This window comes from Solea senegalensis, linkage group LG13 (assembly GCF_019176455.1).
Source record: "Solea senegalensis isolate Sse05_10M linkage group LG13, IFAPA_SoseM_1, whole genome shotgun sequence".
Lineage (NCBI taxonomy): Eukaryota > Metazoa > Chordata > Actinopteri > Pleuronectiformes > Soleidae > Solea > Solea senegalensis.
Window position 1 is genome coordinate 2,219,540 of NC_058033.1, and position 24,432 is coordinate 2,243,971.

A 24,432-nucleotide genomic window follows, 5' to 3' on the forward strand; every position below is an offset into this window, starting at 1 on the left:
CCCCTTTATGGGGGACAGTCTGATGCGAAGTGGTGCGAACACACAAACACACGTTAGCTGACTTTATCTGGCACATTAGCTTCATATATAAAATCCTCTGAGGCTGGAAGTTTGTGTAAAACACTGTGCTCCACTGTGCAGCCACGAACAGCACACTTGTCCCTCCGCGTTGACATAATACCGCTCTTCTTCCCTCGCCTGCACTCTCACATTTTATAGGGACAAGGTGGGGTTCAGCAGCTGGATAAAATGCAGCTCATTGATAGGTTGTAGGTGTGTCTGACACTTACAGGTGTTCATTTTTGTATAGCTACGCACGAGCTACGCAAATGCATTCTCTGCATGGTCCTCCAACTGTGGTACGTCAGCTTCCTCTAGTGGTACTTGAAAATGAAACAAAAATAAGAATACACTAAAAAATAATTATCAGTCACCTTATCTCTCGCTCCATCTTTATCTAATTTCACTAGTATATGTGAGGAAGAGGAGGATGATGAGAGAGAGCAAATGATCTTATTGGGAATAAATCTGCCTCCTGTGAAAAATCTGCAGCTGACTTTGCTCGGTCTATTCACACCACTGTATTTTAACGTTGGTGATAATTTATAAGTGCGGTTGGATTTCTTTTCAGATTATGTCTAACGTTTTGCATCTGTCAGTGGTTGTTCCAGTTTTTATTCTTACTCAGTTTACCTCCGAACAGGAGATAAGTCCCTGAGCCATGGGCCAAGTTGCCATTTTAATCAGTCCCAAAGTGATAGTTTGTGTTTTTTTAAGTGTGATTTTCAGAATCATATCTTAAATGAGGGACATATAATTATTACAGTTCTAATAGAATTTGCTTAAATATCTTTCAAAATTCTTTTCACACATGGTCACAAAGTTGCCTGTGAGTCTTTATGTAGAGTCACTGTGTGCAATTTTATGGCTAAAATGGGAAATTATATTTTTCAATAATTGAACTAAATAATTTTTAACTTAACTTCAGACATAATGATCAGGAATACACTTAGTTTTTCTGATTTTATTCAAACCTGGTGTGACTCAAAAGGCAGCGAATCACACAGGTAACACATACAAGTACACGCGCGGTTGTTTTGACCGTCTCTCGTGATGCGCGTTTCCGTATGTTGCAGCGCACACTTTGCGCAATTGCACCAGACGCTTCCTGTCATCCGCACAGCACGGAGCGCAGCGACGGGAGCGTTGGCGCTGGGACGCCCCCCTCCTCCTCCTCCTCCTCCTCCTCCTCCTCAAAGGAAGCAACGGCCATCTGTGACCCTTTTTCCATTTCAAACCCGTCACGTTATTTCCCGCACACCTCCACGCGCACAGCTTCACTTGATAATCGAAATCGCGTCTTACAGAGGAGCTGTAAGACCGCAAGGGGAGAAACGGCGTCCGCGCTCTGCGCATATTGCGCTCAGCCATCGAGAGCAGCTGTCTGCGGAGACAGACTGCAGGCTCATTAAGACGAAGCGGATTTGAATTAAGCACCGGATAACAGACAGCAACTGTGCATCCTTCAAAGGGGAAGGGAGGGAGGCAACGGTTTGTATCTCTGGGTGAGGAGAGGGGGAGGAGGAGCAGAGGAGAATGAGCTATTCTTGTACCAGCAGGGGCAACAGCCAGGACACATCAAGCGCGAAGAAGACTGCCGGTGATAATCCAGGTACAGGCACCGGAGGAGCGGACAGCAGCGGCAGCAACGACAGCCCGAAGAAAACAACCGCGATGAGGGTGAAGAAAGGATGCAACTCGACTGAGGCGGGAGTCCCGATGACCAGTGAAGAGGATCTGCTGTCCAGCGCGCTGGTCACTCCAGAAGATGTTCTGGGTTTGCAGAAGATCACAGAGAGTAAGTTCGCGGTAGAGAGGAGGGCTGAAATGTCACTGATGCAACTATACTGGGGGATGTAACCTCACGATATGATAATACCGCGGTATGATAATGCGAGCAGCTGTGAAGTCCACCCATTCACGGTGAGATGATTGCTCGAGGCTCTGTGTAACTTTAGCTGTTGTCTCAACAGGATTTTTAAACTTTGGCTCCATCATGTTCGCTGAACTTCTGGATCTTCTCATCTTTGGCAATATTTTCACAAATACTTCTTAAAAAGAGCTCTTTTTTAAGAGGCTCTTTTCTTTTCCACGCACGTTTTTATTTCATTTACAAGGGTCTGCATCAGTCTTGTTTCTAAACATGCCCCGTTCTATTCCTGCAGCATAGATTTGCATTGAGTGGGTAGATTTAGATTTATTTAAAAAAAAAAACATGGACAGTCTTACGTTTCATATGGTGAAGTTAATCAGGAAGTATCAATGTACTGAATAGCCACCAGGGGGAGACTTCACTGGTTGGGGGGAAAAAAAACTAAGTTGAGCCTGCATCCCACTGGATTTGCTAGTTTTTGGTCATTTTCAAAAGAACTCGTTTTGTTCACATTTAGAGGAAACAGATGACAAAATACGGCACATATGAGTGATTGACAGCTGGGGTCATCCAGCGGGAGTGTGGCTCTAGGTGATATCTCTAAATCTCTGGTTGCAAGATGTTTAAGCACCAGCCAAACTGCAATTCTCAAGGCCTCACATTCACATTATTGTGGTTGATGTCACAAACTGCTGCCACTTAGGCATGTTTCCATGCTTACCTTCTTCTTTGTTGTGTCTTTTGACTAAAGAGCGCCACCAAGTGGACTGGAAAATGCATGCATGTCAGTGTGTGCTTACATTCATCTGTGAAGTGTCTGCATGGACCAACATCATCATCATCAGAAAATCCTGGCTTTACTTTTCTTCTTAAATCTATTCAGGTTGATGATTTGCCGAATAGCTTCCCACAATAGCTTGTACTCTTCCACCATTGTTATTGTAGAGATCTGTTGAGGCAAGGAAGGGAGCCAGTGGATGATGGGCATGCATAGAATGCTAGTTTATGTTGTTCTAATTTCTTTAATCTGCTTTTCTGTGGGGGAAATAAAACGACATTTTTTTATACGTGGAAGACCTATCATCACTGGTCCACAACCTTTGCTCTCATGACATTGAAAAAGTGATAATAACATTCCATCCCTATTTATAGGCGCCATGTAAACACAGGATAAGGCATCACTGTTGTGTAATAATGTGCACATGTATATCTAACCTCCTCTGCTGGAACCTTTACTCTGTAATCTGTACAGCCGTGTTGTCCTTGCTCACACTTGTGCAAGGCGCTGACCTCATGACCCCCATGAGCAGAGGTGTTTATGATCATTGATGTGTTTCAAAACAGCAAAGGGACTGTTCTGGATAAACAGGAAGTCAATATGGTGGCTGTATTAGAACAGAGAAGTGAATTTCTTTACACGTTTGAGTTGTTTACACACATCTCATAAGTTACATTTAAGCGGTAACTGATGTCTGATGGTGTTTGTCTCTGTGTCTCAAGCTTACACAGTTTCCCTATGTCGCTTTGTTAGTGACACCATAAAAACTCCTTCGTCAAGAGCGCAGAACCATGTGATTGTTTCTGAAAAACAATATAGAAGTGCAGCCAGGAGACTCAGCCCACGCCGAAGTTGATCCTCTTGGATCACATCATCCCTTGTGTAGCTTGGCTTCACTTCAGGCTGATTTCAGTTGACTAGAGAGGAGGCGCAGAGTGAGGTGCAGGGGCGAGTCGTGGCTCATGCTTCAAAGCTGCCTTCATGTTTCCCACAGGAGTTCATGTCTGGTTCAGTGGGTGACGCTTGAATTTTGCATGTTTGACATCCAAGTTTCCCTTTGATTTATTTATGTTCTTTTTTCCCCAGACAGACGTATAAATCACAAATGTTTTAAAAGGAAGCTCCATCAAAGTAAATGGAAAACTTATAGGGATTTAAGGCACCAAAAGGGACTCTGCTGTTGGGATGTACACTGTTGTACACTGTTGTACAGGCAACAGTGGATCTGATGTGCTGCAGTTGACTTTGGTGCAAGAAATTCGTTCACAAATCTCAGTTTCCATTCTGAAAAGGGCTGTTGAACAGTGAGAAAAAGATTTATTTTTTTTACATCTGCCTGATAAATCATAATTATCATGCAGATGGTGGCCAAGAGGATAATGATCATGGTAATGATAGGGAAAGCAAGGTTTTTAAGAGACCAATATAAACATGAATGGTGTGTAATCTGCTTTAACATCAGAGTAAAATGTTTAAATCAGTGTCTATTCTAGTTAGGCTGCAATTTTGGCAGCAATTAAATAAAATGTGTATCCTAATATGGCTTTGTGAAAGTCAGTATAACTCATTTGTGTCTCTTCAACTTTCACTCAGGACCAAAGGATTTGAAACTTTATCGTGATTATGTTTTTGACCATTAAGAATAAGGAATGTTTTGCACGCACACACCAATGACTGGTAGTAAATGTGTCCCCTGCACTGTTCAGTCTTTGGCTTGTCCCGCGACTGAACCGGCGACCTTTCATTTGCAAGCCCACGTCCTTTCCTCTTGTCCTTGGGTTGCCCATACTGCCCTGCCCTTGTTCTAACGCGGAAAGTTAATGTATGATAAGTAATGAAATTGTGCCGCTTGTCCAGTCAGACATAATCACAGCTTACAGAGAGAGGAAGAGCTCTGAGGACGTCCTTTGGCTCAGTGTGTCCTCTCTCTTTATGTAACATTTGCCTTGAAATCTGGTCGTTTCCTTGACTGTTATGTGATCGGTCACTTTTTTAAGGAACAGGAGCTAACTCTATATTTAGGGTTGATAGTGAACAAACAGCCAGGACACGTCTATCTGTCTTTATCTGTAAGAATGCTGCTGATGATCTGTGTACATGAGGGGGTCAGATCGTTGTCGAGCTGTATGGTCAGAAATCATTTTTATTTTCATCATAGCACGAGTGTTGTTTTTCATGACCTCAGAATGAGCCTTTTATGCAGCTACATTTTACACACTGTACCTTTAATGTCATTAAGCTGACATAAGCGCATAAATTCAGTTTTCTCGTCAGTCCAAAAATGTAAGAGTCTTTTTTTAACTGCTGTTTTCTTCCTCTTCTTCTTTTGTGTACCAGCTGCTTCTCTCATTACTGGGTCAAATCTTGTGGAACACGCGCTGAGTGCAGAGGATAGTTTGAGACCAGATTATCTGGGTGTGTTCATTTCAGTTGGACCAAAATGTTGTTAAAGTCTGGTTTTAGTCGGACTGACACGGTCATTTTTTTGAATGTACTGAGTGATCCTCGTCTACGGAGCTGGACTTTTTCACGGTGCTTGGAAACTCTCGCTCTCCTTTATCGCCGCGTCATCACAGGAGGGAAGCGGAGGCATGTGTGAATCACCACAGCAACGTGGATGCAGGCTTGAATCACTACGGCAACATGAAGCATCTCCTCTTGGTTACAGCCTGTGGAACATGCATCTCTGCTCTCCCACACATTTCCCCTTCGACTTGTCGTCATCTCTCCTCTCTCCTCCGCTCCTCTGTGTAACGGTGCAGTTGTGCCGCCGCTTCTTAACACTTCACCATGTCACTCTGAGGCCCTGGAGCTGTTTTGTGACTCTTTTGTGTTTTGTGTCCCTACTGCTGCACATTCCCAAGTAGCTGAAATTAATTCCCTCTCTTCGTTGCCTGAAATGCATTTGATAGCGCTCTCGGACAGACGTCACACCAGTCGTTGTCGGTGAATAGTAATAGATTAAGTAATAGATTAAGTCTCACTGTATGTTCGTAACTGATTCTCAATCTGCTCTGTGACGACTCTCAGTGTACTATGTAACTATGTTTACAGGAAATTAGCCAACCGCTGCTTTAAAATTTCATTATTCAGCTTTACTTTCTGACAAATATGGTGATTGATTACCAATTCAATTTCTTGAGCCAAGCTTCTCTTTAATATTCACCGTTGTGTTGTATATAGAACATGACAGAGCATTAAATCTGCATAGAACACAGACTTATATAGTAATTGTCACCAAAGCTTTGTGTGAATTAGATAAAATATAAACAAATAAAATGATATAAATAAGAAAATATTAAATGCAATTTTTATATTATGTGAGCTGTGAGAGATTATGAGTTTCAAATCTTAATATGCAGCTATTTTGGAAGATGATTATTAGGAAAGTTGTTGATTTTTAAATCTCATTTTTTTATTTGATCAAGTCTGATTCCTTGCGAATCATAATTGTAGTAATTTCGTGAAGCTGTCTGCGCCACAGCTCAAAAATGACGTTTCTTTCGTACCGTTCAAAAGGATTCATGGTGCGTTGATTTTATTTCAGTGTCAGCCAAGCGAGAGAAGGACTCACCCAAACAGGACAGTGAACATGTGACTGAATGATGACCAGCAGTGGCGTCACTCAACTGACTGAGATTTGGCCGGTGACATGTTGATGTTTTTTGACCCGGAAATCCACAGACGTCACCTAAAATAACCTCAGAGCTCAAACTAGAAATTAACACCTCCTCAGGAAAATGTTCAAGATTCAAGATTCAAGATTCAAGATTTCTTTATTGTCATACCAATACACATTAGACATGAGGTCAGAATGAAAATCAGTCTCTCCAGAACCCGGTCGGCCCAGCAATGAGAAGAATAAGAAAAAGAAGAAAGAAGAACCAACAGTTTAACTTAACAAAATATTACAAAAAATTAAAAAGATTAAAACTTTAAAACCTGTTGTGATCAAATGGGAAGTAGAAGCTAATTCTCCACTTTTTATATACATTCCATGTTGTCTGTGAGAATGGTTTGGTTTTGTATACCTAAAGGTGTGATAGCGGTGAAGGTAAACCACTGAAGCCTTGCAGATGAATTGTTCTGGTGCTGTAAAGTGACATGAGGGAGCAGGTCATTGAACCAGACCAACTTTATTGGGATCATTAAAGGAACATTCATATCAGAGACTATCTACGAATGTTTGGCAGGTATTCATGCTGCTTTAGGGACAAAAGCTACTTGTTTCCTGCGTGAAATTGAAAATGATTTCCATTGTGGGCCGCATCCACAAATCTCCATCACGTCCTTCCCTTGTCTCCTCATTTTGGCTTCTCCTTCCCGTCCCCTCATTTCATTTCACATCCATTCTCTCTTTTTTTTTGCTATTGCACTGTTGCCATGACACTGAGGTCACTTCCAGATGAATTCAGGTCAGTAAGGCAGAGGCGAGATGCGTCACCCCTTTACACCGGCATGCTATTGAAACTAAATCATCGTTCACACAGGGCTTTGAAGAGGAGAAGCGTCAATCATATCCGTTTTATTCTTAACACAAGAAATAATGTTTTATGAAAAGCACAAGATTACTATCAACTTTGTACATACAGGAGATAATCCCCTGAATTGTATAATGCATCATGTACACTAATGGAAATGTAGTTGCGTAAATGTAATTAACCTGCTGGTTTACAAAATAAAAAGGTTGATTAGTTTACATGAATAGTGTGAGCTCATTTGACAATGGTTTAAATCGAACAGACATTTGTTCGTACTTGACAGTGATGCTCCGCAGAAATTGTAGATTTAAAGAGAGCGAGAAGTAAATGATGTGAAATAGTAACCAACATATGTATGTGAAGGCAGTTCAGTATAATGAGGCCCAGGGGTTGATGAGATCCGCCCACAAATGCTGAAGGAGTGGCAAACTGGGGTGGTGGCCCCCCTTTTCAAAAAGGGTGACCTGAGAGTATGTGCCAATTACCGGGGCATCACACTTCTCAGCCTCCCTGGTAAGGTTTACTCCAAGGTACTGGAAAGGAGGGAGGAGATTCAAGAGGAACAATGCGGATTCCGTCCTGGTCGTGGAACAACGGACCAGCTCTTTACTCTTGCAGGGATCCTGGAGGGGGCCTGGGAGTACGCCCATCTGGTCTACATGTGTTTTGTGGACCTCGAGAAGGTGTATGATCAGGTTCCCAGATACTGTGGGAGGTGCTGTGGGAGTATGGGGTGAGGGGGGCACTACTTAGGGCCATCGAATCCCTATACGCCTAAAGTATGAGCTGGTTCTCGGCACTAAATCAGGCCTGTTTCCTGTGGGTGTTGGCCTTCGCCAGGGCTGCGCTTCATCACCAATCCTGTTTGTGATTTTCATGGCGTAGTCGTGGGGGAGAGGGGTTGTGGTTTGGTGGGCTTGAGATCTCGTCGATGCTTTTTGCTGATGGCATGGTCAGCCTGTGACCTTCAGCGCTCACTGGATCAGTTTGTGGCAGAGTGTGAAGTGGTCGGGATGAAGATCAGCACCTCTAAGTCTGAGGCCATGGCTCTTAGCAGGAAACCGGTGGATTGCCTTCTCTGGGTAGGACTCCTTGTCCCAGGTGAAGGAGTTCAAGTATCTTGGGGTCTTAATCACGAGTGAGGGGACGAGGGAGCGGGAGATGTGGTACTGCATTCGCGTTACCGCACAGTTGTGACGAAAAGAGAGCTGAGCCAGAAGGCAAAGCTCTCAATCTACCAGTCAATCTTAGTTCCTACCCTCACCTATGGTCATGAAGGTTGGGTCATGATCGAAAGAACGAGATCGCAGGTACAAGCGGTCAAAATGGGATTCCTCAGGAGAGTGGCTGGCTTTTCCCTTAGAGATAGGGTGAGAAGTTTGGTCATCTGGGGGAGCTCCGAGTAGAACCGCTGCTCCTTCACGTTGAAAGGAGCCAGCTGAAGTGATTCGGGCATCTGGTGAGGATGCCTCCTGGACGCCTCCCAAGGGAGGTGTATCAGGCACGTCCAGCTGGGAGGAGGCCTCGGGGTAGACCTAGGACAAGGTGGAGAGATTACATCTCCACTCTGGCCTGGGAACGCCTCGGGATCCCTCAGTCGGAGCTGGTCAATGTGGCTCGGGAAAGGGAAGTTTGGGGTCCCTTGCTGAAACTGCTGCCCCCGTGACCCGGCCCCGGATAAGCGGAGGATGACAATGATGGTGATGATGATGATGATTTTTTTGTAATGGTGACATGGGAGAAAAAACAAACCGCAGGACAGAACAACCAATGGGATTGGGGTTATTTTGATTTTATGGCTATGGAATTGTAAGTGAGTGCTTCTGCCCCTTTTTCCAAGACAACCTTCATTTTCAATACTTGGCAGTTATTCAACCATTTAGGAATTACGGTACTGAGTGTGACCCGATGGTGAATCTTGTCTGTGTCTGTCTTTCCACGAAAGTCTACCGTGATGACAAGTATATGGGCGCAAAGCTCGGTTTCTCTGCTTTCCGGTAGTTTTTGAAACAGTCCAGGAGTGACGTAACAAAAAGTACGCATGCCAAATCCTGTCAGCGACGACAGCATGGTAACAGAAGGGTTAAGCCAAAACTGACTGTACCTTTAAGGATTTCAAGACCTAAATGCAGACACATCACAAAGGCAGTTTAATGCAGTGAGGATATTTTGATTCAAACACACACACACACGCACCTGCAGGCAGGCAGATGCAAACAAAGAGGCCAAGACTCTGTGAAACACAAGGGAATGAAGCCAAAGCAGAAGGAAACACGGGGGAACAGATGAAGTGACTGAGTGACTAAATATACACACAACTGGTGGCGATAATGAGACATTGGTGTAACATGTAGCACATGAGGAAGGAACATAAAACAGGAAATCCTAAACAGAGTCTTTGTCAGGGAGTCACCTCAGGCATTTGGTTTGCAGTTATAAAAAATACATATATCTTTATGATTATTGGTTGTATTGTGGTTGATAAATTGTTCAATGTAATCTGTTTCATATTATGAAATGAAAATATATCTATTTGTTGTAGATTTGTTGCTAAATTGTGATTTCTCCATCACAATTTAGCATTTTTTTATTAGCATAGTAGCATTTGCTAATGAATTAAGACAAAATATTGGGATGCAATATTGATGATGGTGTTTAGTCATTTCTGGGCTTAACCAATTTCTCCTAAAACTGGATTTCTTATATTCACTCAGATTTGTATGCATGTATTGTATATTGCGTAAAAGGCAATAGCAATGCGCTGCACTGTAATGAGAACATGACAGGAAATGCTTTTACATAATAGAAACAGTGGAGAATTCTAGTTGTTTTAGTTCAAATGTGTCTCTTTAAAATTGGACAAAAGGCTTCTTCAGGTCAGAACTGAATTTAACAGATGACTTGAACTGTGCAGAACTGTGGAGAATTGAGGATTTAAGAATTGGCGGCGTAAGTGGGTCAGGCTGAACTAGATCCCATAATCAGTGTCAGTTTTTGTTTGGGTTTCTTTTTTTGTCAGCTTTTAATATGGTTCCATGTGCCAGTGATTGTAAAGGTGAGACAGACAGACAGACAGATTGCTGGTGACGTCTGTTTTGCAGCTGTAAGATGATGTGTATTATTCGATATACTGTCAATGGTACACAGTAAATTGCCCAGTGTGAATGTGCATGTGTCTGCTTGGGTAGAGTGTTTGGCAGTTGGTCAATGACGAGGACATGAAGGGACGTGTGAAGTGGATCTTTTGAAACCTGCTGATGCTGAAGTTTGAGGATGTGCTTCGCAGATGAGCTGCGTTTGACTGTTGAGTTCCCTCGTAATGTGGAGTGCAATTCAAATTACACACACACACACAGACGTGTTCTCTCTCAAAGTGTTCATTATCACATCCCACAAGGATGGAGTCTATCGAGTCTATCAGTTGCTTCAGCTGCTTCCAGCAGTTATCCTCAGATCACACATTTGCACCTCTCGCGTGCACACGACACACACACAAATAACAAACCCATTGTCTCCCATTCAAACTCAGTGTCCTCATGGGACGTCATTAGGATGCTCAAAAGTAACAATTAGCACTGGGTGAGCAAAAGCACAAGGACAACACCAGCTGTGGTCGAGTATATTATACACATGCAGATACACAATCTGCTCACATGCTTACACACACAGTTTTTTGTGTGTGTCTGTGTGTATGTGTGTGTAAGGTTTTGCGTTACTCATCTCACCCAGGGTTTGATTCTTCTACAACAGTGATTCCCCTGCATTAGGATCAGTGTTGGTCAAGTTACTAAAATTGACCAACTATTACTGATTACTTAGTAGCATTTGTAATTAGTTACAGTACTGATTAAAGTAAAGGGGTGAAATACACAACAGCGAGATAAAGGTAACGTCTGGAAATATCATGTCCTGTAATGGAATGTTGTGGATAAAATATCCATGTCTCACACAGATTTGTTTTCTGTCTGCTCTGAGTGTGTGTACTTGACCTTGTCTGGACCAGTTTTCCTCATGGAGACCAAAACCTAGGATAGCTGGGGGAAACCAGTGTGTCACAGTTCCACCAGAAGAGAAGAATGGAACAGAAACTGAGCACATAGTTGGACATGGTATCACGATTTCATGTTTAATTTCTATGAGCTTTTTGGCTGTCAGAGATGTTGCAGCAGTTCCACGTCCTGACCAATGATTTCACTGGATCATGCAGAGGTGGCAGAGGTCCATGCAAGTGTCCACTCTGCTGGGGGAATCTTAATAAGCAGTGACACTGCCTGGTGAGGGCAGGAAGGATTAGAGGAACAAAAATAACTTGCCTCTCTTTCATTGGGATGTGGACCTAAATCTGTTTACACAGTCACATTACTGGGACTTGTTGTCCTTATGGGGACTAAAAGAAAATGTGGGGACATTTTGGCCGGTCCACACAACTTTAAAGGGCTCTTTCAGGGTTAACATCTGGTTTTAGGGTTAGAACCAGGTTCAATGATAGGATAAGGTGTTTCCTTATGTAACTTTCTGTCCTTCTCTCCCTCTTTCTCTCTCTCTGTTAGATTACCTGTGCAGCCCGGACGATAATATTTACAACATTGACTTCACCAGGTTCAAGATCAGAGACATGGAGACCGGCACAGTGCTGTTTGAAATCACCAAACCTCCATCCACAGGCGAGTCACTGATTTAATCTTAGCACAACCTTTTCATTAAACCTGTGAAAACCTGCTGTCAACAGCGCCGCAGCAAACAATTTTTCTGATCAAGCGAGTGCTTGTTTCTATAAGTAGCAAAGTAACAAAGAGATAAATGTGAGTGTATTCCAGCTTCTGTGTTAAAAGTTAAATGAGCTTAGTCTGTAAATGTTGGTTTATGTTCCAAAGGTAAACCCCCACACAAAAGTTGTGTCACAGTTTGATTAAAGATGTCTATAGATGTTGGTTAATGTTCCAAATAATTCAATAAAACACCCACAAAAAGTCGCAGTACAATCCAGTGCTTGTGCGTCCACACAGTAGCAAAGTAGCATAGTAACAAGCTTGCAGTGCTAAAAAGCTTATTCAGCTTAGAATGCTAAATTAAAGAAAACTTTAATTTAACTACGCTATTACTATGTCATCGGTTAGGAGAAAAAACAAATGCATTATGTTTTATTGTTTTTATTATAAACGGCAACATAATGTTACTACTTAATTGTTATGCTACAGGCCTTGATTTGCCCCTGGGGACATATAATGTCTTTTGAAATTGTTGTTATAAGTTTTTGTTTTAGTCCACCATAGACATTTAATAATATCGTATTTATTTTTTGTCTTGTTTTTCTCTTTAGATAAAACAGGCGACAAGCGGGATATTGACCCAAATGCCGGCCGCTTCGTCCGTTACCAGTTCACGCCAGCTTTTCTTCGGCTGCGGCAAGTTGGCGCCACGTAAGTCAGAATGTGTCAATCTTTATTTATCAGCAGAATAAATACCTTTGTCTGTCCGTGTGACTGTCTTTCGTCTCTTGCAGAGTGGAGTTCATGGTTGGAGAAATGCCCATAGACAACTTCAGGATGATTGAGAGACATTATTTTAGAGAGAAGTTGCTCAAGAGTTTTGACTTTGAGTTTGGCTTCTGCATGCCCAACAGCAAGAATACGTGTGAACACATCTATGAATTCCCACCTCTATCTGAGGACATTGGTAAGTCCATAATTACACGTGCGCACACACTACTTTGACTTAAGGCTGAACAAGGCATTTCTTTTGTCTTGAACTTGATATTAAAATTAAAACATTATTCACATTTATACTGATCACCTACAGTATAAGCCATGATTTCACTGTGGTTTACTCTTTTATATCTTTTACAACAGTGTTTTGGCCCAACAAAGCTGTTATTATTAGATTGGGACAAAAATCCAACAAAAAAGAAATCCAAGAAACTATCAAATATTCACATTTAAGAATCAGAGAGCTTGTTTTGATTATTAAAAAAAGCACTCAAACCCTATTTCCTATTAACCAATTATCAAAATAGTTGACGATTAATTCAGTAATCGATTAATAATCAAGAACTAGTGGCAGGAAAACATTTTATTCCAGTTTCAAGTCATCAAGAGTTCACTGTGCACTTTAAATCCACGAAGATTGGGCTATTTAGAGCAGAAGGGTTAGATTAGATTATACCTGACCCTTTAGGTGAGTGTGTAAACATCAGCATAAGTCTATGGACTCTGTAATTGTATGTATATGTGTGTGTGTGTGTCTGCTCACAGTCAGAGAGATGATCCTGCATCCATACGAGACACAGTCTGACAGCTTCTACTTTGTGGACAATAAGCTGGTGATGCACAACAAGGCGGACTACTCGTACAATGGCAGAACGTAGAGACGACGCACTGATACAAGGGTCAGGTGGACGTATGGACTTTCCTGAGGCACGGTCAGAGTAAACTGGTGCCGTTAACATCATTTTCTTCCCCTCTGTCTCTCTCTCTCTCTGTCTGTCTCTCTCTCCTGCTAAGACAATGCCAACCTGAAATGACTCATGCAGCTGTGTCTGTGTGTGTGTAAACAAAAGCAGGTCTGAACATCCAACATACACAAACAGACGTGACACACGTAGTTCAGTTTGGTGTGACGTTGCCGTGTATGTGTGTGTGTGACAGATTCCGCTCTTGAGCAGCATTTTGAAGTGAAAAAAATGTATAGAAAAAAAACATTGATAGAAATAATTTTTTTCATTCCTGTTCATGTTAGGAACAAATCTTACATGTAAAATACGTGTGTTTGTAGGACTTTGAGAACAGTTTTAAGGATTCACTGTGTGTATGAGTGTGTATTGTTGCTTTTTGGAATATGTGTTTGTGTAGTTTGTATGATTGTGTGAAGCATGAATGCTACTGTGATAGAAATATATGAATTTTAACATCTTTATTTAAATATGTGTTACCAGATTTTCTACAGAATAGAACCTATTGTGTTTGTATTGCCGTTGCTCGAGTCGACACTGAGGAGAACCGTGACCTGAGCTGACCTTTAACATGCGTCGTCATCTGTGAACCAGCTGTTTAAGACACTGTTTAAGAAAAGCGCATCTTTAAGTTAAGCACACTGTTATTTTGTTTTGTTTTCCAAACTCTTTTGTCAAGAAATCATTTATAAACGTGGATATTTCTCAGTCACAAAGGAGGACGATTGTGGAATGTAGCAGAATGTTATCGCAGTTATCCATTTACACGTTTAATGTTGTTCCTCCAAAAACAGAAAAGAAAATCCTGCACACTCTTCTACCATATGCACACATTTGTGTGATGACATTTCAGCCTTCGGGCCTTCTTCAAGAGCAGCAAGAAATACTGTGACTTTGACACTGATTTATACAACTATCAGTGCATGGGTAATTTGACATTGTGATATACATAAAAAAAAAGAATATTTCCAATATAAAAACATGGGAACCATGTCATAAATACCTTTTTATGTGTGCATCTATATATCGAATGAGAACAAGGGTCAATCATAAAAATAACATTAGGTCAAAGTCAATGTTCAGTCCATGTGGTAACAAGGTTTTTAATGGTGAAAAGTAAAACTTCAGTTACCTTAACTTACCTCCTGAATATCAATTTACCTAAGGGGGGGAATTGGATGGTTAAATTATTTTTTTCTGTGCTCCACAATTCAAATTTTGAATGCTCTATTTGGTTTGGCAACATATGACTTTCCAAGTGATAGATGACAGATCGTTTTATGGGACTATCTTTACCTGTATGTATGGAAGAGAATTGCAAAAACAAAGCAAGAATTCTGATGTTTTTCTCAGAACTGCCTTTTTTCTCAGAATTCTGAGATTAGAGAAAAAAAGTCAGAATTCTACAAGCTGTATATTGTCCCTTATCCAAACAAAAACTTTTATTTTGAAATTCTGTGAAATATTGTTATTGTGATATAGTTTTAAGATCATATTGCCCAACTAGTTCGACTTTTTTTCCTCCGACAGACCAGACTAGGTCCTCAGTGGCCCCCAGGTCATTTGAGTTTTTCAGACCCCTGCATGAGGAAGTAAAGTGCACACCAGATGCACTTTGATCCACTCATAACAACAGTTGGATTTTTGTCCCTTTAGGGCCTTGACATTGTGGTAAAATTCAGTTTTTCTGTATGTTAAAATGTCAAATTAGCAACTGATTGTTTGCTCCTTCACAACTTCCAGAGGTCGATCGTTGTGATTGCCAGCACATGTGTCAAATAGGAGTGACCTTCATTATAAATCAGTGTGCGTTACATTTTCCATGAAATATTATATTACTTCTGCCTCTCATGCATTTCTGTCTCTTCTGTTCTCAATCATTTTTGTGTATTGGTTTGTTGGGCATTTCGTCTTTTACATTTAAAACACGTCACATAAAAACTTGTGTGACAGCAAAACTGTCATAGCTGTCGTTCATTTGCACAAACACGCACTCAAACATTTATCCGTAGTACTTGCAGACTTGTCTGAAAGGAAATTACTTGAACGAACCTCTTTGATTCAGATTGTCATTGGCTCAAAGAGTCGAGAACTTAATGTGCAAAAAGAAAAGGATCAGGACGGGACTCAGGTTGGCTCAGCGGGACTTGAATGTTAGTGTAAAAATGATTTTGACCTGATGTTACTTTTTTGAGAATTCAACTATGTTGGTGTGTTGAACTAAAAAGTGAAGTCAATAAAGATTTATGGGACCTTTTTAAATGTGTCTGGATGTTGGTATTTATGGTTTTGATTCAAGTAAATGGAGAAAATCATAACATGGACAATAAAACAACACTCTCCTTGTACACTCTTCAGTTTATTACATTCAACATGAGCACAGATCTCTGCCAAGGCTTATCTTATCACCATTTTGATTCACTGAATTCAGACTTTCTGGATCTGTGTAGAGATTTACCTGCTTTTAGCGATTACCTTCGTACAAAAGCATGGCAAACTCACCCTGATCTGTTAATATGTCACTGAGATATGCACATTTGAACATGTTAAATGGGACTGAACCATTGCTGCCAACTCAGATCACATCATCTGGATGAAACATAGTCTGAGTGTAGTTTCTAATCCAGCATGCACACACCAAATATACTTCAAATCCAATGGGTTTTTTAAAAGAGATTTTTACAGTGTTGTCCATTATAAGAGATAAGAGAGTTTGAATGGGAGCTGACAAAAACTTTCACATTCATCCATCACAAACTGTGGACAGGAGGACACATAAACCCACACTGATGAAAACAGAGGTAATAAATCACCCCGGAAATAGAATTACAAGTTGGTCTTATTGGTAGCTTCTTATCTCTTAGTTATCCTTCAACCAAACTTTTCATTTGTATATAAAATCGTTAACACATTGCTGTCGTTAATTTGTGCATTGCTGTCGTTAATTTGTGCTCTTTGTGAAGAACAGCATTAGGTTTAGTTCATTTCAGTCCACATGTACAAGGAGTTTACAACTAAATGTCCGAAGCAATAAATTGACAATAATTGACGGATGAAAATTTAAGATAAATGAAAAAGAAAAAACAGGCACAAAAGGTGTCGGCCAACTCACAAGCTTATTTCGCCTTCTCTATAAAACTAAAAAAGAAAGTTTACAAATGACTTTTTAGAAAGTCACAAAGTCAGTGCGATAAATTCACTACAGTGCAAAACAAGAGTAATAAGTAAAGAAATCAAAACTGGCAATTCAGTTTTATCTATTTTTTGTAAAACTTCAGGTACAGCTCTTCTTTTCTTTACAATCCCTGATTATTTTTTTTTTGTCTTATAAAGTCTTCCCCACACTGGAGGATTTTCAAATCTGACTTGATTTGAAAATCTTGGGAGATCCCAGACACAGACTTTGTAACCCATTTTTCATTCACAGGGAGAACCTCTCACTTCCTCTGAAGGTGAGACAATGAGTCAGCACAGAGCACTGCAGACTCAGGGTGTATATATAACACTCCCCACACCTGGGCTTAATCTACGCCAATCAGTGCCACACACACCTGATTGCAGTGAGTTGATTCTCAGAGCCAGAAGACTGCGCGCCCTCCCATCAACATGAAATAGTAGAACAAACACAAGCTTGACCAGTAACATGAATTTGAGGTAAGCGTTAGGTCACACTTAAATATTTCTTGTTTTAAAACTGCACACATCCCCTGCATTCTCTGGATGTGTTCCAATTGAGAAATTATACTACAGCACCATACCATAAAAACATGATGTATTAATTAAATAGCCACAAAATATATGAGAGAGAGAGAGAGAGACAGATTATTATTATTATTATTATTATTATTTTATAACATAAAATGAAGTGGTTGCACCACTGTTATCAGTAAAGACAGTATTTCAGTTTAATATGTTTCTTTAATCTACATTTCTTACACCTTTAAAACATACAGATAGTTTGGATATTTATATATTTATTTATTATATGAAAAACTTTCTTTTTTTCATGAAATAATGAAGAATTGAAAAGTCAATTTTTTGTCCCTTTCTTACTTGAGGTTGTTAATGTGTAATGTTGGCCCACTGAGGGAAGGTGTCCATGTTGAACATGAGGTTTCCCCACGTGTTGACGGCTAACGTGACGGTCAAAACTCCAATGATGTTCAGCATGAAGCCAGCTTTCACCTAGAGGAACAGACACACAGTAAAGTTTCTCCGTGGGAAGTTTCTGTCTCAATAAAGACACACTGTGTCTATTGAAATGGCATTTTGTACAATTTGGCACTTGTAAAACTGCATATAGTTCTTCATAGTTCATAAATGGTCTAAATTGACTAATATCAGTATGTGTAGATACTCGAGTTTGGCTAAGTCTTGTATATTTTATCTGCTTTAATCTCTACTGGTCTTGGGTTTACTGTTTGTCATTGAATCAAAACTAGAAAAGTTAGAAAATCAAAAATAGACGTATCTTAACATCCTTTAATCTAAGAATGAGATCTCGCCAACTTGTAAACTGTGCTCATGTGAATTATGCCTGCGGTATACTGTCGTCATATCATGTATTGTGGATTATATACTGTATGTGTGGGTGAACCTCACCATGTCAAAGACTTTGAGGTTTCCAAAGGAGAAGGCGATGGCGCTGGGCGCTGAGGCCACAGGCAGCATGAAGGCCAGAGAGGCAGTGATGGTGCAGGGCAGCATCACATACAGAGGGTGAATCTTTATAGCTGTGGCCTGAAACACACAGCAAAACAACACAGTCTGACACATGCAGAGGAATTAGGTGTTCACACGTGTCTGTGGTCGCCGCGCTGTTTTTATTCAGTTTACCATTGAGGCCAGTATGGGCAGGAACAGAGTGGTGGTGGCCGTGTTGCTGGCGCACTCGGTAAACGCGGCTACCAGCATGGAGAGCAGCAATGAGATGGCAGCGGGAGGAATTTCCTCCAGAGGTGACAAATTGTCTCCCAACCACTTGGACAAACCTGATTTCTGCAAATTGACAAGCAAACAACGGAATTTGAATGATACTGTTAAAAGAAACATCAGAAATTCTTTCATTTTAACTGATCAGACGTCACAAAACACGTTGGTTTTTACCTCGCTGCCAGCAGCCAGCGCGACGCCTCCTCCCACCAGCAGGACGATGTTCCAGGGCATTCGCTCGTGAACCACCTGCCACTTCAGTAGAGCATCCGGAGCCTTCACCATCTTACCTGTGAGGACCATGAAACAGTACTAACATCATAGCACTATCATTTTTGCTTGGTTTCTATCACGCTTCGCGAGTCTTGATGACCACTCAAAGCTGCTTTACAGCACATTCTGGCCATTGACCCAATCACACACAAATCATACCTGTTCACACACTGCTGACACTGCCGTCGACGTCGGGTTAATAGCTTTTCCCAAGGAAAAGGACTTGAAATACAACTAGTGCTACCATCGCCACCCATAATGTGATCAGCTTAAATATTTCACCTGCGTCGTTGTAACCATAGCCTCCAATCCTTGGCAGCTGGGAGGGGATGACGAAGAAGAAGAGCGAGACAAAGATAGCGACGGTTCCATCTGACACAAACCTGAGGTACACATGATAACATCATCAGCAAATGTGCACTTATTGTGAAAACACTGCTGTGTTTTATGCTCATTTTCAGTATTTTGGATCGTAGAAGGTACAAGTATTGATTGACTTAAAAATGTATTAGCAGGTTTTAACATGTTACCACATTCATCATCTAATCTCCTGTCAACAGAGGGAAGACAATGCAAGAAACTCACGTCTGTTCCTTGTTGAAGAGCACTGTTGCCCAGCCATCAATGAATCCCGGCTCCCTGGTGAACCATAGGATCACCAGCAGTATGAAGATGGTGAGAACCGCGCCCTCAGCAAACTTCACACGCCCCAGCTTCAGGTACTCCTCCTTTATCACGACGTACGCCTCCCTGTCTCTGTCTGTCTTCATGCCACAGCCAAATGACTTTTTCAGGCTGAGGAGAAAAGTTCAAAGATTAAGAGTATTCTTTTATCTGTGGTTGACTGTGTGTTGTCTTACTTGAAACCCAGGAACATGAATTGAAGCCAGAGCCAGGACAACACCAGCATGAGCACCATGTTTGGAAAAGCAAAGCCAAACCAGCTGGCAAAGTTGATCACGTCACCGTTTTCAGGGAAAATCCTTCACAGAAACAAAAGATGATGCATAAGAAAAGTGACGTCAACAGTTTAGTTATTTGCATTACATTCCCCTGCTTGATGCCTTACTCATCCATTTGAGCTTTGAGGATGAGATTAGGGGTCGTGCCGGTGAGTGTGGCCGTGCCTCCGATGTTGGCCGAGTAACACACGCTCAAAGTGATGCCTTTGGTCAGACGCTCATACTTTGCCTCAATTGCTTGTCTCCTGGACTTTACTTCCTCTTCATCTGTAGTCCAACACACTCAGTAAGTCCACATTAATGGCAGAGGAAACTCTCCTGAAACCTATAAATATAAAATGTTTTAACTTACACTCAGTGTCCTCGAGTTGACTTTTGGTGTCTGGATGTTTCTCATTTGTCGTTTCCTGACCAGCTTGTCCCGTCAGCTCATGCATGTGTTTGCTCGAGTCCACAGCTGCAGCCGGAGACTCTCGTTCATTCGCCTCGGCCTCGGTGGCTTTCAGCTGCTGCAGCACAGCGTGGGCAATGGGCAGCATCATGGCTGTTGTGGCCGTGTTGCTGATCCACATGGAGAGGAAGGCTGAGACGGACATGAAGCCTATCAGTAGCCTGTGTGACAGAATAAGGACTATGAGAGAAGTTATTAATGTGCAGAGATAAGCACAATTGTCTTATATATGTCATGTTTTCCTTATAAATGCTTGACAATGATTTTTCAAAAATTTCAAAACTTCACCAAAAGAAGACCGAAGACCAAAGACACCAACAGCCAATGAAAAAGAGTAGGTGGGACACAGGATGTAGCCAAGACAAAGATGACAGGAAGTAGCAGGAATAATTCAAACAACAACTGCGCAGCTTTGTTTATCCCTTCATACTGTTGCGCTCATTGACATGGTCAATCTTGCAAGAGTTTGCATGAGAGTTTGACGCGTTCAGTTGACTTTAAATCCTGTCGTCTGTGATCCCTCATCAGTTGCGGTCGATAAATGTGTAGTTCGCTTTTGTTTTCCGACTAAAGTGAGCACAGCTGAGCGTTATCACAAGTCTTTCTTACAGTGAAGGACGAACGCCGATCAGCAGCAAAACCAGGAGAGAGATTCGCTTGTGCAGGTTCCAGTGCTCCACCGCGATGGCCACCAACAGGCCACCAATGAACAGCATGTTAGAGTCTCTCAGGTATTCGATACTGACCTGAAAACACACAGACACAAACATCGGTAGAGAAGACAAACAAACAGACAGAGAGATAAAGCTACAACACACCATGAAAATAATTAACCTAAAGGTCAAATTTACACTGACCAGGTCCATCAGTTGTCACATTCTAATGTTGATGAGGTTTTGGCATTTCCACCAAAGGGTTATTTGTCACCTACACATTGCTAAATGTTCATTGATACTATTCAAGTTTTTCCTTCTTTTCTTCCAATTTAATAATCTCATATCCTTTGGCAACCTTGGGCAGAGTGCTTCTAAACTTGAAGACATTGACAAATAAAAGAATGATCTGATCTTATGACATGTTCAATGATCAATACTCTCAATAATATAGTTTTGACTGTAAAGTCAGTTTTGGTTGACTGTTAATCTTGTAGTGAGGCTTGAATCAACCACTTTCTGCTGATGCCGCTCCAGAGTGTGGGAAGTCTGATGGACACGCCTCTAAGGAGGTCGACAGCAGCCATGGTCGTTACTATATCTTTTCATTCAGTAATTGTGAGATCACATAATCGTCTCGTTATCTCGCCTGTTGAATGCGTTTGCATGAGATAACAAGTTTTCTGGAAAAACCGGCACATATTCATGCGTTATCTAAGATGATGAGATAATTCATCTGGTTATCTGGCAATAGCGATCCCGCTTATCGCAAAGGTGAGCAGGATCACTGACACGTGATCGCCTGTAAATCTTTAGCCGGGATAGTCTTCGCCATAAATGACGAGGGCGGATCTGAATATAATGGACAACAGAAAGATAAAGTGCCTAACACACTGCTTGGCCAATCCAGGGAGCATCTGAAGAGTGTCAGTGACAAGTCTTACTGTATTTCCACTTGTTGCAATAAAGGATTTAATTATGATGAGGGTGTTTCTGACTGAAGTCAAATACCAGGTTGTGAAAGTCCACTCCCATCTCTCATATCGCGTCTCTGTTCAGACCAACAGTCCTATATTCACATGTATCCTGTATGCAATTATTTTGTTGCTTACTATGACAACCTCTGACCTCTCTAGGACTACATTTCTTCTGGTAACAGTTTTATTTTTGTAGTTATTTAGCTTTTTCACCTGTTTCCCCTCCATTGTGATTGTCTGAGTCTGTCCTCCAACAAAACGTGAATATTGATCGTACGTACGTTTTTAAAATAGGCGTCCCCAACTACAGGATGTAAAACGACAACGTACGAGTGCAAATAAATGACGAACAAACACCACCGTACCGCTCCAGCTGTCATGATGCCCATCATAGGAAAGAGAACGACTGGCAGCAGCGCGGTCACAGCCAGAGGCATGCATTCTGTGCACCAGTACAGAGCCATGAGGATGATCACATAGCCACACTTCGCCTCCTGTAAACACAAACATACACTTTTACGATCTTAAACTTGTGGCCCGCAGGCCATTTGTGGTCCCCAACTGATTTCATGTGGCCCGCCACTCAATATCAAGTTCAAATGTCTGTATTTGATATTTATAGATTAATTTGGATAATTGTTTGTGTGTGTGTGGACTATATATCACTCCATATCAATACTTTTATTTTGAAATTCTGAAAAAATATTCCTACGTCATGATGGAATGTGATATAATTAGAAGCTAACATTCTGTTTTTGTTTTTCTGTACTTTTCATGGACATTGCAAAAAAGTATTTGGAAACAAAATAATGGACATAGATTCAGAATATGAATGTCCACTTCTAAGTCCTATGTCTTTTGTTTTATCTCGGGCCTCTCTTTAAAAAGCAATTACACACACACACACACAGAGAGAGAGAGAGAGTAGTGGAGTAGTAACCCTTGATCACAAAGCAAACAGTGTCATACTTCTTGTCTCTTGTGATAAAATTTTATAGGTTCTCTTTAAAATCCTGACTGTTAAAATGACCAACACTCAGAATTTTCCATTGCCACTCGCACAATACGACTTACAGTTTGAACACATCGAGAGAAAGTGACAGTTAAGAGATACAATTTGCAGCATGTGTGCGTAGATAAGACACTGGTGGCAGGAAAATTGTTAGTGTAGCAAAATACTGTATTGTAGTGAGTAAGAATCTGATGCTGTTGATCAATATTTGCTTTTAACTGCAGCTAAAAAAAACCCAGTAAGGTTCATGTACAACAATGCACTAAATAAAAAAAATCCCATCTATTCAGTACTGTCAAATGAGAGGGTTGTAATAACTTAATAAATACAGTAGGTTCTGTGTTTCTCAATAAGGTGTTAGTTGGAATATGACTGAAAACACAAAGTAGTGGCCACAAAAATTTCAGAAATGAATTCATGCAGCAATTTGACGGGATAAAACCTGCCCCCAGCTCTGCTGTTGTATATATTATGAGCCCTTTTACAACGGTTATGTTCATGAAAAATAAACAAAGGCAGGTTTTTAAGGCCATTTAAGTTTGTGTTGTCTGTCAGGTAATACACTAATAGATTAATCCTCTTACATTTACAGTACTGCTTAATTATTTGTGTCTTGAGAAACTGCAGATTGCACAATTTGTGTAAGGTTGTCTATTTTTGACAGTTTCCATATTGCACATAGTTTTGTATTTATTCATATTCATACTTTTATTTTCTTGTGCAGAAAGTATGCAGTCTCATGCAGTCAAGTCCAGTGTTTCTCCGTCCCGTCCTGCACGCTTCCATGATCAAACACACCTGAGTCAAAGCTTGGTAACGAGACATTCATTTGAATCAGGTGTGTTGGAGCGGGGAAACATGCAGGACCAGGATTGAGAAGCTTTGAAGCACTGCTTTAAAATGTGTCAAATATAAACCTATTTACCCTGGTCTAGATTTTCTTTTTCTAATCTTTATTTCTTTTGCTGTTTTTCTCTAAAATTATATGTGCACCAAAAAAACATGGTTCTGCTTCTGAAAAGATACACATGCACCAAAGGATCCAAAAGTCCTTTTTCTTTTATGCCTTTTTACATAATAACAACTTAATCAATGAGAGTTATTGACATCTAATATGAATCAATGCAGGAAAAATAGCCCAGTTAAAAGTTACCAAAACAAGAGCGCACATAATACTCACTGATGTGGCGCAGATGAGGGGCAGAGGAAGGAAAACCAGTGGAGTGACGACAATGAGGATGAAGTTCCTGTGGTACCACAGCCACTTCAACCAACTCACCATGATTCTTCTCACAATTCAAGAAACAGAGAAGAATCAAACAAGACGTAAAGGTTTCCTCAGACGCCAGCTGATCAGATAAAAGCAGCAGATGAAGGGAAGCGGCGATGTTCTCCACAGAGAAACCACTGAGGCAGTGAGGTGGACACAGGGTGAAATCTTTTCACTTTCTCTCAGTGCATCAAACATTAACATGACGAGGTGATGCTCGCTGACAGAGAGGTGCATGGTCACAGTAAACGTGCAGAGAGTA

At 41.1% G+C, this 24,432-nt stretch overlaps 2 protein-coding genes across 2 annotated transcripts; one reads left to right on the plus strand and one right to left on the minus strand.

The window, feature by feature from the left end:
• The first annotated feature begins 1,165 nt into the window (after positions 1–1,165).
• On the plus strand, positions 1,166–15,902 carry unc119b (unc-119 homolog b (C. elegans)). Its single transcript, XM_044042262.1, has 5 exons — positions 1,166–1,858; positions 11,743–11,856; positions 12,513–12,612; positions 12,696–12,868; positions 13,444–15,902. Exons 1-5 carry the CDS (start codon positions 1,597–1,599, stop codon positions 13,554–13,556), a joined length of 762 nt encoding a protein of 253 aa, XP_043898197.1. The 5' UTR covers positions 1,166–1,596; the 3' UTR covers positions 13,557–15,902.
• A 78-nt stretch (positions 15,903–15,980) lies between these two features.
• Positions 15,981–24,417, minus strand: LOC122779688 (solute carrier family 13 member 2-like). Its single transcript, XM_044042261.1, has 12 exons — positions 24,081–24,417; positions 22,254–22,382; positions 20,868–21,004; positions 20,160–20,419; positions 19,915–20,074; positions 19,706–19,828; positions 19,431–19,640; positions 19,128–19,228; positions 18,747–18,862; positions 18,477–18,638; positions 18,243–18,380; positions 15,981–17,825 (listed from the first exon to the last, which is right to left on the minus strand). The coding sequence occupies exons 1-12, from the start codon at positions 24,180–24,182 to the stop codon at positions 17,703–17,705; spliced, it is 1,761 nt and encodes a 586-aa protein (XP_043898196.1). The 5' UTR covers positions 24,183–24,417; the 3' UTR covers positions 15,981–17,702.
• Between the last annotated feature and the right edge of the window lie 15 nt (positions 24,418–24,432).

Bases quoted from the DNA above. Each gene is read 5' to 3' on its own strand.
- unc119b (XM_044042262.1), top strand. From the start codon at position 1,597: ATGAGCTATTCTTGTACCAGCAGGGGCAACAGCCAGGACACATCAAGC. The intron at 1,859-11,742 runs GTAAGTTCGCGG...TCTCTCTGTTAG, and splicing joins TTTGCAGAAGATCACAGAGA to ATTACCTGTGCAGCCCGGAC. The intron at 12,869-13,443 runs GTAAGTCCATAA...GTCTGCTCACAG, and splicing joins ACCTCTATCTGAGGACATTG to TCAGAGAGATGATCCTGCAT.
- LOC122779688 (XM_044042261.1), bottom strand. From the start codon at position 24,182: ATGGTGAGTTGGTTGAAGTGGCTGTGGTACCACAGGAACTTCATCCTC. The intron at 22,383-24,080 runs GTGAGTATTATG...TTGTGTTTACAG, and splicing joins CCCTCATCTGCGCCACATCA to GAGGCGAAGTGTGGCTATGT. The intron at 20,075-20,159 runs GTAAGTTAAAAC...GTTGGACTACAG, and splicing joins TCAACTCGAGGACACTGAGT to ATGAAGAGGAAGTAAAGTCC.